The sequence below is a fragment of the Corythoichthys intestinalis genome, chromosome 1, assembly GCF_030265065.1.
Source record: "Corythoichthys intestinalis isolate RoL2023-P3 chromosome 1, ASM3026506v1, whole genome shotgun sequence".
In the NCBI taxonomy this organism is placed as follows: Eukaryota; Metazoa; Chordata; class Actinopteri; order Syngnathiformes; family Syngnathidae; genus Corythoichthys; species Corythoichthys intestinalis.
The window spans coordinates 75,111,919-75,127,454 of NC_080395.1; the positions used below are offsets into that span (position 1 = coordinate 75,111,919).

Here is a 15,536-nt window from a genome sequence, read left to right on the forward strand (position 1 = left end):
CATCCGACCACATGACCTTCTCCCATTGCTCCTCTGGATCATCCAGATGGTCAGTGGCAAACTTCAGATGTGTCTGGACGTGCACTGGCTTCAGCAGCGGGACCTTGCGTGTGCTGTTGGATTTTAATCCATGACGGCGTAATATGTTTCTGATGGTTTTCTTCGAGACTGTGGTTCCAGCTCTCTTCAGGTCATTGACCAGGTCCTGCCGTGTAGTTCTGAGCTGATCCCTCACCTTCCTCATGATCAGTGATGCCCCACGAGGTGAGTTCTTGCATGGAGCCCCAGAACGAGGCAGATTGACCGTCAACTTGAACTTCTTCCATTTTCTAATAATCGCTCCAACAGTTGTTACCTTCTCACGAAGCTGCTTGCTTATTTTCCTGTAGCCCATCCCAGCCTTGTGCAGGTCTATTATTTTATCCCTGATGTCCTTACACAGCTCTTTGGTCTTGGCCATTGTAGAGAGGTTGGAGTTTGTTTGTTTGAGCATGTGAACAGGTGTCTTTTATACAGGTAACAAGTTCAAACAGGTGCAGTTACTTCCGGTAATGAGTGGAGAAGAGGAGGGGTTCTTAAAAAAGAACTAAGAGCCGAAATATTTACTAGTTGGTAATCTATCAAATACTTATTTCATGCAGTTAAATACAAATTTATTATTTAAAAATTATACAATGTGATTTTCTGGATTTTTGTATTAGATTCTGTCCCTTACAGTTGAAGAGAACTTATGATACAAATTACAGACCTCTACATGGCTTGCAAGTGGGAAAACCAGCAAAATCGGCAGTGTATCAAATATCAAATACTTGTTCTCCCCACTGTATATTGTTCTACGTAAAGGATGTCAGCCAAGGTCGGCCCCCACATTTTTACCACACCAAATCTGGCCCCCTTTGCAAAAAGTTTGGACACCCCTGATGTAAATAGTGTACGAACAAGATTTTTACTGAGTTAAACCTACCAATTCTGTCTGAAAATGATGTCCCTGGTGCCAAATTCACTGGTAAAGATGTGGAAGAACATACAAATGTTCAGTTTAAAAGATGGCTTGAGTGTCGAGGGCTGAAAAAGAGCCGACCTGATCCACACTTTTGTCCTTACACCACTGACAATGACGTGTTCCTGTTTCAACAAGCTATACTTTACCACCATATGCCCTGTATTTCTTATATAATATATCCTCTGGTTATCTTACGTCTCTGAACGTTCTTGGGGGCAATTTACGTTGCTATTTTTGTGTAGCGATCGCAAATGCTACTCAGTGACAGACAACGATCACTATTAATGTTTTCATTAATAACAAATCTTAATTCTGTAATTTATTTACACTCCCCCCTTACTAAAGTTGTTTTTTTACAACAGAAAAGGTGACAACAGTGGCAGTCAGATACCATTTAAATTTTTTTCCAGGTCATTCAGTGTCAGACAGAAGCAGCACGGCAAAAAGCGACGCTAAAAAATAAGCAAAAATATCAAAATGGCTTACCTCTTCGTCCTCTGTAGGACCATGGCCCCCAACAAAATGTTTACTATATATGAAATGTGAATTGCTTCACCTTGCTGGCCTTAAACTGGTCTTTTGGACATCCGCGCAAGTTGATCCATTCTTCACATTTTTTCCTCCGAGGTTTGGTTTCGGGAAACGTATGAAGAAAACATCCTTCATATGTCGTAATGTCTAGAATCGTTTCTACAAGTCCAATAGCAGCAGTGTTTGATCAGCATGTTCTTTAGAACAAGATTACCGGAGAACAAGCAGTAATATAATGGATTGGATCACGGTCTAAAAATAGCAGTCGTGCGGTACGCTATTAAAGGGTCCCTGAGGGCTGCCAAAATGTACACCACAGACACGACAAGAATTGTCCATTTGAAATGACAATGCAAAGGCAACCTTCCCCCCTTGTGGGGCTCTACCCAATCTGCCGTAGCAAACTTCACTTGACACTCTCATTGGACCTGCGCGTTCCAGTAGAAGTCAAAGTATGTCTTTGTAATTGTGTAAGTTTATTTTATTTGACGTTACTTTTTTACAATGTGTAAATCGCGTAATTTTTTTCAGTAGTGAGTAATCTAATTAATTACTTTTCCCATCTTTGCAACGCCGTTACCATTACCGAGGATATGAAGGGGTGCGTTACTACAATACATAAACATTTAGCATGGTGAGCATCATCTTAAACACACAGGCAACTTTTTCTTACATACAGTACATAGCGTCCAGGTGGGTACAATTCATTGAAAATAATGTACTGTTTTCCTGTTGAGTGTACATTATCATCAACAAGTTGGCGTTGTCCTTGTAGATGCTACAATATAATAGAGCTGAAACGATTACTCGAATAATTCGAGTAACTCGATTTTAAAAATTGACCGAGAAATTTTCTCCGCCTTGAGGAATCGTTTAATTTTGTTAGTTCTAAGCATGACGCTTTGCCCGGAGTACTTTTAATGCGGCACAGAGCGCGAATGAGTAGTTGGATGAAACGTTTATGCTGTTGCATTGTATTATTCCTGCTCTACACATATTTCTATAAGTTTACTTTCTTTTAATGTCAGCTATGTGTCTCTTGTTGTATTTTGGTTTATACACATATAGAGAAATGTATTTTATTAGTCTTGTCATTACTTGTTGTTCTGTTTTATTTTATTTAGTCAAGTTAGTATGCTGTGGCTAAGTACTGTAGTTTTGTTTTGTTTTCTCAGCCCTCTTCGTGTTCCCGCCGAGAGATCGCTATCTTCAGCTTGGGCTCGTGCAGCCTCGCACTCCGACGTCAGCTGGTTTGTCCACCAAGAATGTGCCATTTTCGGGGACGAGCACTGCCTGCCTGCCAGGGCCACAGCAGTCGAACGACGAGCCGAAACTTGCTTGTTGCCAGCGGCTGGCCGATCGGTAAAGACAATCATCCTTGCGGCTGTGTGTGACATAAGTTTTGTGTGATTATTTGTGTTTGAAAGGTGAGGAAGAGACTTGGAAGAGCCACTCAGTTCGGGTTAGCATGTAGCCTAGCCCTCACGCTGCTCTTTTATTTACTCTTTCTTCCGTCTACAAGTCCCCGCTGGGAAATGACAAGAGTCGGACTAACGCCGGTGGCATAAAATACCGTTCAGGAGGTTTAAGAAGTCGGCAGTTTTTACGATTATGCAGTAATTTAGCCCTGAATAAATGCATTTTTTTGTATTTCATATTCCATTTAGCACAAGACTGTTATTTGTCATGACCATAAAATTTATTTAGCAATTGGGGTAATATACTTAGATCATAGAATATTCTGTGGGAATATTGGAGTAGAGAGGAAAAACAATAATGACATTTTACAGTATGCTCGAGTCATCAGCTTCGTGTTTGTTGTCGTTCTGAATCTTCCTCCTCCTCCAAATATGACCCAAACATATACAGTGGGGCAAATAAGTATTTAGTCTACCCCTAATTGTGCAAGTTCTCCCACTTGAAAATATTAGAGAGACCTGTAATTGTCAACATGGGTAAACCTCAACCATGAGAGACAGAATGTGGGAAAAAAAAACAGAAAATCACATTGTTTGATTTTTAAAGAATTCATTTGCAAATCATGGTGGAAAATAAGTATTTGGTCAATACCAAAAGTTCATCTCAATACTTTGTTATGTACCCTTTGTTGGCAATAACAGAGGCCAAACGTTTTCTGTAACTCTTCACAAGCTTTTCACCCACTGTTGCTGGTATTTTGGCCCATTCCTCCATGCCAATCTCCTCTAGAGCAGTGATGTTTTGGGGCTGTCGTTGGGCAACACGGACTTTCAACTCCCTCCTCACCCTGTTGCGTCAAAATGATAACAAGAACGGTGAGCAAAAATCCCAGAACCACAGGGGGGACCTAGTGAATGACCTACAGAGAGCTGGGACCACAGTAACAAAGGCTACTATCAGTAACACAATGCACCGTCAGGGACTCAAATCCTGCACTGCCAGACGTATCCCCCTGCCCGTTTGGGGTTCGCTAGAGAGCATTTGGATGATCCAGAAGAGGACTTGGAGAATGTGTTATGGTCAGATGAAAACAAAATAGATTTTTTTGGTAGAAATACAGGTTCTCGTCTTTGGAGGAAAAAGAATACTGAATTGCACCATACCCACTGTGAAGCATGGGGGTGGAAACATTATGCTTTGGGGCTGTTTTTCTGCAAAGGGACCAGGACGACTGATCTGTGTAAAGCAAAGAATGAATGGGGCCATGTATCGAGAGATTTTGATTAAAAATCTCCTTCCATCAGCAAGGGCATTGAAGATGAGACGTGGCTGGGTCTTTCAGCATTACAATGATCCCAAACACACAGCCGTGGCAACAAAGGAGTGGCTTCGTAAGAAGCATTTTAAGGTCCTGGAGTGTCCTAGCCAGTCTCCAGATTTCAACCCCATAGAAAATCTGTGGAGGGAGTTGAAAGTCCATGTTGCCCAACGACAGCCCAAAACATCATTGCTCTAGAGGCGATCTGCATGGAGGAATGGGCCAAAATACCGGCAACAGTGTGTGAAAACCTTGTGAAGACTTACATAAAATGTTTGGCCTCCGTTATTGCCAACAAAGGGTACATAACAAAGTATTGAGATGAACTTTTGGTATTGACCAAATACTTAATTTCCTGTTTCCTGATTTTCTGTTTTTTTTTTCCATATTCTGTCTCTCATGGTTGAGGTTTACCCATGTTGACAATTACGGGCCTCTCTAATATTTTCAAGTGGGAGAACTTGCACAATTAGTAGTTGACTAAATACTTATTTGCCCCACTGTATGGCTGCATAGGCTTCCTCTGGATCCACAATATCACTTGAAAGATCCACACTTGCTGAAAAATGCTTTCTCCTCTATTGGGCTGAATAATAAATCCTCTGAAATCGCTACTCCGCCCACGTCATCATCCAGATGGAGGCACCAGAGCGCTATAATGACAGGAGGAGCTAAACGGCAGATTAAAAGACTCATTTATCATCATCTGCACATCGCCAAATTGTTATGACTCCAAATGTCTGTCATTTTTAGCTTTAATTGCAGCACTCGGGTGGGACCCCGATAGCCAGCAGTCAGGCCGGCAGGTGAGGTTTCCCGTATTGAGTCAAAACAGCACGCTCTCGGATCGTAGAGGCGCGCCCCTCGGATCAAGCCAAATTTACCTCCATATGCCATTGCGTAATAGAAACCAATAAGTCAAAGGCAAGGATTCCGGGATAGTTCATATGACTCAATGAAAAACAGCAGTCGAGACTCGTTGACTCTATCGTGCAACCGGTCGGAATACGAAATTGAAAGTGTGTCCATAGACTTCATAATGGTATTGACGGGGCGCGGGGCCATTAATAGGGGGCCTGAATGAATGCATGGTACGAAAAATATAATAATTACCTTGAACCCTCGAACAAATCACTCCTGAGACAATCCTTCCTGTTTGCATGCGGTACAGCTTTCGTACTTTTATCCTAAATCTGGCGTTAGAACGCAGTGTGTGTTGCTGCGACCGACTGCGAATAACTGAGGCGGATTGTGGGATGGGCTTGATGGCGTTGCACAATGGCTGGCCGAATTGATCTGTCAATACAATTATGAAGTCCATACCTATCAAGTTGTATGGTTTCGGCATAATTTGTACAAGTTAGCTCTGATTTTTAAATGTGTATGCCGTACATTCAAAATCTGTATGTTTTTCGTGCATTACGTTTTTTTTTTCTCCGTTCGGATTTTGTCACCGTTTCGGCAACGAGACAATTTGCGTTACTATGCATTACTACGTTGGTTCAATGACACGAGAAAAGTCGAATGACACGAGAAAAGTCAGAGACACGGAGGAAGAAGAGTGTGTGTTGTGACGCTGTAGCAAACGTGATGCTAGGCTAGGTGGCTCCAATATTTCCTGACTGTAGCCGACAGCCTACAATCTACGCCTAGATATCACATGCATATAGAACTACATGCGAAATGACAGACTCGGCGGTGTTCGTAAACAGCCGCCGTTTTAAAGCAGTAGATTTCTCAGAAAGGCTCTGTCGTAGTGAAGTAACATTTTATCTAAAATACTCCCTAAATCGGCAAAATCTTGGCTTGAATCTATCTTTAAATGATGAAACAGTTTTAAAACTTTCACATGTCGAAAGTAGACAGAAGTGAACTAATGCAAAAACGGGAGCAATTTTAACAACTTTAACAGTTGATTCACAACATTAAATGATTTCCAAACATAGCAAAGTTTACTGTTTTTATTTTTTATTTTTGGGAAAAAATTCAACAACAACAACAACAACAACAACAAAAAAACATGAAAGTTAACAGCAGTTACTTTGCCAAGTAACTAAATACTCTTACATTCAGGTAACTGAGTTACTACCTCAATTACTTTTTTGGAGAAGTAATTTGTAACTGTAATTAATTCCTTTTTAAAAGTAAGCTTAACAACACTGGTGATAAAGATGACGTCTGCAGAATGAAAAGTGACTAGAATTAGCAAAAGAAATGGTCCCTGACTCAAAGATTGCATCGGTAAGTTAATTTTATCAATTGACATTTTTAATTTATAATTGGATACACTAACGAACTACCTTCTAGTCAAACTGAATTGCGAGCTGAAGTGCAGCCATCAAAAGACATGATTGAAATTGCTAAATACAATTGTGACAAATGTCACTGTTAAATTTAAGTAATCATGATGTAACTGAAGATATTGATTGTTCTTTGATTGCACCAGGGTATATGTTACAGTATTACCAATAAATTCATATTTTGTTAAATATTGAGTTTATTTTTGTTTCTTATTGCACGCTATATACAACGTTGTAAGATTAGTCACCAATTTGTAAGGACATACGTTACTATTTGTAAGATTGCCAACGGCCTCGGGTTGACAGGTATGGAAGTCTATCGTGTGTCAGAGGACGAAGTGAGTGAGATTTTAATTTTATTTTTTAGAGTCCAAACCTGAGGCAGAAATTCAGCATGACACGGTACGAGTGAGAAGGAGAGCAACGGCAGGGGGAGGGAGCCTCTCGACTCAACACACCAGCATGGAAAGCGGTTGAAAAACTAATAATTTATCATCTGAAAATATTAAAACTGGGATTTTTTTTTTTTTTACTCCCACATTTTGGGCGACACCGGAGCCAACAACATAAAAATACAACGTACATAAAACCTTGTTGTTTCATTCCAATGTCATTGATAGCAAAGCAGTCTCTTACCGGCATGCCAACTCTGTGTGCTCAAATCCCCTCAGCTCACTACTTGGTTGGACGGTAAAAAATAGAGGTTCAGCATGGCGGCTGTTGTAAACAAACCGGATTCAACATTTCATGGGCCGAATCAATTGCATTCATTGCCAATGGGGAAGGATTTTCTGAATGTTTGCTCTGTAGCAAGAAGTTGTCAAATCACAAAAGGAGTAATGTGCAAAGACATTTGCAGGGAAGGCATACTACTTTTGAAGCCGAGTACCCAGTAAGTGTGATTGCATTACTTCTGGAGAAATTGGAGGAGTGCAAAAATAGATTTAAAAAGTGGATTGTATCTCCAAACTCCACTACTGCTGCAAGTTTTGTTGCAACCCGGGATGCATAAAGCGTGTAAAACCGTTCAGATGGTGACTGGTAAATAAAGAAGTCATTCATCAACATATCAGAACACCTATTTGCAGACTTCAAAAACAAAACCGAGATAATACAGAAAATCAAATACATACAGTGTATTTGATACACTGCCAATGGGAAAACCCATTGGCAGTGTATCAAATACTTGTTCTCCCCACTGTACCTCTCGCACTAAGACAGTGAAGGAAAGGCCATAAAATGGCAGGCAACTTCACCAATTAGCAAATCAAGGACATTAATTCAGGGGCATCATACTCCGTGATGAGTCGCGTGATGTGATCGATATTGAACACCCAACGCTTTTATACAGGTACGTGAACTCCGATTATATACTTTACCTTTGAAAAGGGTGCTGTTTTATTTTTTTATAAATGCAGGCTGTGTGTTTGTTGCACTATGTTTGTTGCCCAGATAAGGGGGACGTTATGCACATTCTATGTTGTTGGTTTTTTTCTCGAATCTTCAAAATACAAATGACATCAAAATCCGGATTTTTTTTAATTGCATTTCTTTAATTTTATCAGAGCAATTAAATATAATTCATTAATATTGTAATGACGTTAAACTTGAGGCATTACCGGACAACAACAAGTAGTCACGTGGTGTGTCATTCTCTATAGAATGCTCTGCAAGGAAAATAAACATTTAATCATGAAGGCTCATTATGTACTGTATTTATAGCCAACTTAGTCATTGTGATAGTAGGCTAATATAGATACATACACCATGTGTTGCCTTCATTATAATGCTTGTATAAGGCTTTTAATTTTTTTGCGGCCCTTCTGGTGTGAGAACCCTATTAGATATGCAAAGGATTATTGTTTTTTTTTTTTTTCATTGCAAATGAAAACGGCCAATTCGGAGGCCTGAACATGCACGAAAACCCACCAAAATTTCCACATACATGCGGCTTGGCGTAAATTTCAATAATTTGCCAACGTTGTGAAAAAAATGTAACAAAATGTCTCAGTGGCGCCCCCTTGAATTTTTCAAAAAGGCCTCTCTTATTAGGTTTTTTCACCATAGAGCTACAAAATCTGGTGAGTCCATACCTTGTGCAAAACAACCCCAAAAAGTCTCTTGCACCCATGTTCGAAACCCAACAGGAAATTGGGTATTTTGGATTCGATGTGAAATTTATATTGGGTTAAAGGGTGCACTTCTGAGACATTGGCCCATAAGGAGTAAGTCTGATCCTCCTCAAAATTGGTAAGACAGTTCATGAGACATATGCGAGCTTAAGTTTTCAAAAATGGTGAGTTTTCATTCATGTGTCTGACCTGGGCTGGGTGCCAACGTCAGCCCCAAGCTGTGTTCGTGCTGTTAGCTCCATGTGTTAATAAAGAAAGTTGTCAGCACGTCGTGTGTTCAATACCTTTGTCAACAAAAAGCTCAAAACAAGACAATACGCACGGTCCGTTTAAGAGACTGTGAGAGCTGTGAGTAGTAGGAAGTGAGGGGGAGACGGGCGAGAAGCAAAAGTTCGCGGTCGAATGTGACGGCAGTTATTTTGTTTATTGTTTTCTTATTGTTGCCACAATAAAGTTGAGGAAGCCATCAACGACTCCTCTCCTTCTTTCCCCCCAACGTTTTTATATTATTACTATTATTTTCCATGCACGAGAGGTGCCGGATCTGCCCAAATAAGTCCCGGAACACAGGGAGGCCAAAAGGAAGAGGTGCCGAATCTTGTTCCAGCAAGATCCATCTCAAATTAACCCTAACCCAAAAATGTTTAAAATCAGCAATGTGAAGAAAACTGAAAAATTTCTGTTATTTTTTTCCACTTTAACTCTGTGCAGACAGAAGTTAGTTTCTACAGAATACCAACACTAATTCAGCGAAACATTTAGCTTTTATTGTCATTACAGATTGTTACATTACAAGAAAGCATTGCTAATATTAGAAGACCGCATTAGCAAAAAATAAAACCATGTATCAATTGCTTCATGTAATATATTTGCTCATTTCCTCATTTTCAAATTTCAGTAATATACAGACAATCATACGTTGGAGCAAACCAGATCATTTGACTCAAGGGAATTTAAATCTATGGTTTGCTTAAACCTCTTTTTGGGTAGTTTCACTTGCCTTGTATCAGACTTGAGATAACGCTCCTTGTTGTGGATGACCTGAATATATTGGTCTGTACCACTGTTCTGCTGATCACTACTTGAGGCCAGGGAGGTAGAGTCGGATTCAGTCAGAGGGGGCTCTAAGTTTGGTCCTGAATTTGATTTTACGTGGGCTTCTGTGTGCCTGATCCTGGTCGGGGACTGACCTTGTCTTGCTGGAGAATTTGCATAGCGCCTGGTTCGGACCAGTCGAGGCTCTGCTCCTCTTAAACTGTCCTGAGACCGGGAGTGTGAATTCAAACCGCTCCATCCGAGGTCACCTTCTTCATCGTCATCTTCATCCTGATCTCTGTACCACCCTCTACCTCCGTGTCTCTCTTTAGTAACGGACACGTGGCTCTCTACTCGATCGCCGATGTAGAACTGCGCCGGCCGATGGAGGTCAGAGAGAGAACAGGGTCGATGAGCCGTCTCTAACATCAGCCTTCTTCGCCGTTTTCCCTCGTTTTCCTCCTCCTCTTCGTTGAGATTCTGTTGGGACAGGTGTGATCTGTGCGGGTGCTGTTGGTGGTGTGGTGTACGAGTGGTAAGGCGTTTGATGTTGCATGGGTAGAGCTCCAAAATCTCTGATGGCTCTTCCATTAAATAATGACACGGGATACGAGTGGCAGAGCGAAGCAGCTTCTTCCTAGGTTCATGTTCATTGACAATCACGTAGCGGGTTGCGTGACCACGGCGACCCCCGTAGCTCTTTGCAGAAATGATCCCAGCTGGCTCAACAGGATGTATAGCGTGTACAGACTTCCTGTACAGGGGGTCAGAGTGAATGTTGTCAGAATTTCCAGCCGGGTGGTTGTATGCCTTCTTGTAGTAAGACTTAGAACGGCAGGAACCACTTGGGCCTCCTAGAAATGATGTATGCCTGGTATGAGGAAGGACAACACATAAGAATCAGTCATATATAATTTTCTTTGTTGCTATTATTAAGGTTGCCACTTTTCAGAAAACGAAATAAAGGACGCCCCCCTCCCGCCCAAAGCCGTAAAGGCAACGAAAAAAAAGGGACATCCCCAAACTCCGAAAATGCATAGAAATGTATCTATTTATATATGGCGGAAAAAAACAGACAAGGCTGAAAAAGCAGTTTCTGCTCTTGCACCCCTCTATAAAATAAACTGCTGTATTTTAAGCCAAAAGAACTGTTGTGTTTGATAGAACAATATGCCTATATGCTGCCAGAGCAGATTCATGGCGCATTAAGTCCCCGAACTATTTTTAATTTGTCCGTTTTACCCAGGAAACCCCTGTTTACAGATGGCGCGCAACCACTTTTGTCTCAACCTAGCCATAAAAAGAAGGTAAATAATCGTATTCATTATTCGAAATGTCCGTCATTTTGATCTTAGAATCTTTAATTGACGTCTAATATTTACTTAAAAAAAAAAAAGTCTTTAGAAGTTTTTCACTTGCATATACCTTTTAAACAAATTACGTCATGAAAAAATTAGCGTCTGTAAAAAAGTCACGGCTATCTACCTCATAACTATCACTTAACTGTATTTTTTTCGTTAAGGTCGCATTTTCCCCAATATTTTAGATGATAAATAATTGATCCAAAGGAAAAAAAAAACAAAAAAAAAGTTTAAAAGGGTAAATATATGAAAATGAAAATCTCGACCACTCCTTGATGTCTGTGATTTCTGCATCGCGACCCTTGTTATATTACCATGTTTCACACATAAAATCCCCCCAAAATCCAGCTGTGGCCATTCACAGCTGTATCTTAACACTCGGTGATACATGCTACATGGAGTTTTTGGATCAAAAAGAGGTATGTACGCGATTATATCTTGTTAAAATCATGGCCTCTTTAATTATGCTCTTGCGTGCTCTCACCTCCAGTTAGGGATTTGCTGTTTAATTATTTTTTTTTTCAAATATGCCCTCCTGTTTAAAAATTTTCTTCTCCAGAAAATTGAGATTTTAAGCTTTCCAATGATGTATCACATATGCATATCAGACAATTTTGAAATTTGGCCTAATTGGGGTTCTCGGATTCAGGAGGAGCAGTGTGGTTTTCGTCCCGGCCGTGGAACAGTGGACCAGCTCTACACCCTCAGCAGGGTCCTCGAGGGTGCATGGGAGTTCACCCAACCAGTCTACATGTGTTTTGTGGATTTGGAGAAGGCGTTCGACCGTGTGCCTAGGGGAATCCTGTGGAGGGTGCTCCGGGAGTACGGGGTACCGAGCCCCTTGGTAAAGGCTGTTCGGTCCCTGTACGACCGGTGTCAGAGTCTGGTCCGCATTGCCGGCAGTAAGTCGAATTCGTTCCCAGTGAGGGTTGGACTCCGCCAAGGCTGCCCTTTGTCACCGATTTTGTTCATAACTTTTATGGACAGAATTTCTAGGCGCAGCCGAAGCGTTGAGGGGGTCCGGTTTGGTGACCTCAGCATTGAATCTCTGCTTTTTGCAGATGATTTAGTGCTGTTGGCTTCATCAAGCCGTGACCTCCAACTCTCACTGGAGCGGTTCGCAGCTGAGTGTGAAGCGGTTGGGATGAAGATCAGCACCTCCAAATCCGAGACCATGGTCCTCAGTCGGAAAAGGGTGGAGTGCCCTCTCCGGGTCGGGGATGAGATCCTGCCCCAAGTGGAGGAGTTCAAGTATCTTGGGGTCTTGTTCACGAGTGACGGTAGGAGGGAGCGGGAGATCGACAGGCGAATCGGTGCGGCGTCTGCAGTAATGCGGACGCTGCACCGGTCCGTAGTGGTGAAGAAGGAGCTGAGCCGAAAGGCAAAGCTCTCGATTTACCAGTCGATCTACGTTCCTACCCTCACCTATGGTCACGAGCTTTGGGTCGTGACCGAAAGAACAAGATCCCGGATACAAGCGGCCGAAATGAGTTTCCTCCGCAGGGTGTCCGGGCTCTCCCTTAGAGATAGGGTGAGAAGCTCGGTCATCCGGGAGGGACTCGGCGTCGAGCCGCTACTCCTCCGCGTAGAGAGGAGCCAGCTGAGGTGGCTCGGGCATCTGGTTCGGATGCCTCCCGGACGCCTCCCTGGAGAGGTGTTCCGGGCATGTCCCACCGGCGGGAGGCCCCGGGGACGACCCAGGACACGCTGGAGAGACTATGTCTCTCGGCTGGCCTGGGAACGCCTTGGGATCCCGCCGGAGGAGCTGGTTGAAGTGGCTGGGGAGAGGGAAGTCTGGGCTTCCCTGTTAAAGCTGCTGCCCCCGCGACCCGACCCCGGAACAAGCGGAAGATAATGGATGGATGGATGGGGTTCTCAGAGCGGAACTTCAAGTCACCTGAGTGTTTTCCGCCATATATATCTTTTTAATTTTAAAAGAGAGTTAGGGTTAGCAAAGCAACCCCAAAACATCTCTGGTCAGATGAGAAAAAAGTATATCTTTTTGGGAATAGGCATCAACATAGCGTTTTCACGGAAAAAAATGAGGCCTTCAAAGAAAAGAACACGGCCCCCACAACCAAACATAGCGGCGGTTCCCTGATTTTTTGGGGTTGCTTTGCTGCACTGGACTGCTTGACCGTGTGCATGGCATTATGGAAGTCTGAAGACTACAAACAAATTTTGCAGCATAATGTAGGGCCTAGTGTGAGAAAGCTGGGTCTCCCTCAGAGGTCATGAGTCTTCCAGCAGGACAATGACCCAAAACACACTTCAAAAAGCACTAGAAAATGGTTTGAGAGAAAGAACTGGAGACTTCTAAAGTGGCCAGCAATCAGTCCAGACCTGAATCCTATAGAACACCTGTGTAGAGATCTGAAAATGGCAGTTTGGAGAAGGCACCCTTCAAATCTCAGAGACCTGGAGCAGTTGGCCAAAGAAGAATGGCCTGAAATTCCACCAGAGCATTGTAAGAAACTCATTGATGGATACCGGAAGCGGTTGTTCGCAGTTATTTTATCAAAAGGCTGTGCTACCTAGTACTAGGCTGTTGTATTGCTGTTGTGTTGCTGTATTGGCTGGTGCCAATACTTTTGTCTGGCACATTTTTGGAGTTCTGCGTAAAATGATAATGATTTCATTTTTCTTTTCATTATCTTTTGTGTTTTTTCATATCAAGCAGAATAAATGACTACCAAAGCATTTGTAATTGCAATCATTTTCTGGGAGAAATTGAGCATTATATGACAGAATTGCAGGGGTGCCAATACTTTTGGCCAGCAGTGTAATTATCAATGTTTCAGAAAGCTCTGGAGAACTCAAGTTTTTTGGGGGGCTAAAAGCTAAATTGGTGGATTTCCCAGAGTTAAAATTGGTTCAAATTCATTTTGATTGGCTTTTTACCACAATATCTATCTCTCTGACACCTGTTAGGTACATGGTCCAGCCTTTGTTTGGGGAGTGCAGCAGGACTTCTGGACGATCCGGCCACAGCTCTGTTTAGCTCTCCCTGAGATGCAGATTGAGCAATTGTACGAATGCTGTTATTTCGATGCCCGGGAGTAGGGAAATTTGTTACGCTGCCGTTCCGTTGTGGGGAGGGAGTTTGGATGGAGGGATCTTGGCTGGTGATGTCAGTCTCCTGCTCGTCTGGCTTTTGATTCCCATCTTCCTCTCCGGGTGCCTGAAGCCTTGCTAAGAAAGAGTTGAAACAATAATGTCAAATAATGAGAGTGTGCCAAATACAGTACATATTCGTAGGCGCAAAATTCTATAAGTAACCCTGTTGCACACCTGCAGCCATCTGGAAGACTTTCTTTTTATCATCAGTGCGCTCCTGAAAGGATTGAAAAGATAAATTATCTCATTCAAACATTTACTTAAGGAGCAATATGTAAGATCGGTGGCCTAAAATGGTACTGCAACCACGATAAAATTACTGAAGCACACAACATCCCTTTTCTTCCCCTTTAGGCTGCCAAATAAGTGTTCTGCAATGGAGAAATAAAGCTGCATTATCAGAGCGATTTTGCATTTCAGTCATAAAATAGAAATGTAATTTCGGGAGAAATTGTGCCGTTAACTTGACTGTGCTGGTTGGTATACTTGTAGTACAAGTACACGCAAGTACACGTTCTTGTAGTGCAAGTACATGCAAGTACACATACTTGCAGTACAATTACACGCAAGTACACACTCGTACACTCAAGTAAACATACTTGTAGTACTGGCACAGTGGTATGAAAAAACATCAGAACCTTTTGGAATTTCTCACATTTCTGCATAAAATCAATATCATGATTACCATCAATACCATCAAATGTGATCTTATTGTTTGTCAAAATCACAACAAACAGTGCTTCTACTAAAACCACCCAAACATTTATAGGTTTAACGAGGATAGTATGCAAACAATGACAGAAGGGGGAAAAATAAGTAAGTGAACCATCAAATTTAATATTTGGTGGCCCCCCTTTGGGGGCAATAACTTGAACCAGACACTTCCTGTAGCTGCAGATCAGTTCGGCACATCGATCAGGACTAATCTCGGCCCATTCTTCTCTACAAAACTGCTGTAGTTCAGTCAGATTCCTGGGATGTCTGGTATGAATCGCTGTATTTAGATCATGCCACAGCATCACGCAAGGGTTCAAGTCTGGACTTTGACTTGGCCACTCCAGAACGTGTATTTTGTTCTTCTGAAACCATTTTGAAGTTGATTTACTTCTGTGTTTTGGATCATTGCCTTGTTGCAACATCCATCCTCTTTTTAGCTTCAACTGTCTGACAGACGGCCTCAGGTTTTCTGCAAAACATCCTATGTAGCAATACAGCCCCAAATCATGATGCTCCTTCCACCATGCTTCATGGTGGGGATGAAGTGTTGATGTTTGTGAGCTGTTCCATTTTTCCTCCACACATGACTTTGTGTGTTACTCC

General features: G+C 42.1%; 1 protein-coding gene across 1 annotated transcript in view; it reads right to left on the reverse strand.

Moving 5' to 3' along the window:
* Positions 1-9,336: 9,336 nt before the first annotated feature.
* The window catches only part of LOC130918044 (transmembrane channel-like protein 3), a 114,788-nt gene continuing 108,588 nt past the window's right edge, over positions 9,337-15,536 (reverse strand). The window contains exons 20-22 of the mRNA XM_057839916.1: positions 14,391-14,433; positions 14,024-14,291; positions 9,337-10,609 (exon numbers count right to left, since the gene is read on the reverse strand). Of these exons, the coding sequence (XP_057695899.1) occupies positions 9,616-10,609; positions 14,024-14,291; positions 14,391-14,433 (1,305 nt within the window). The 3' untranslated portion in view covers positions 9,337-9,615. The remainder of the gene's footprint in view (positions 10,610-14,023; positions 14,292-14,390; positions 14,434-15,536) is intronic.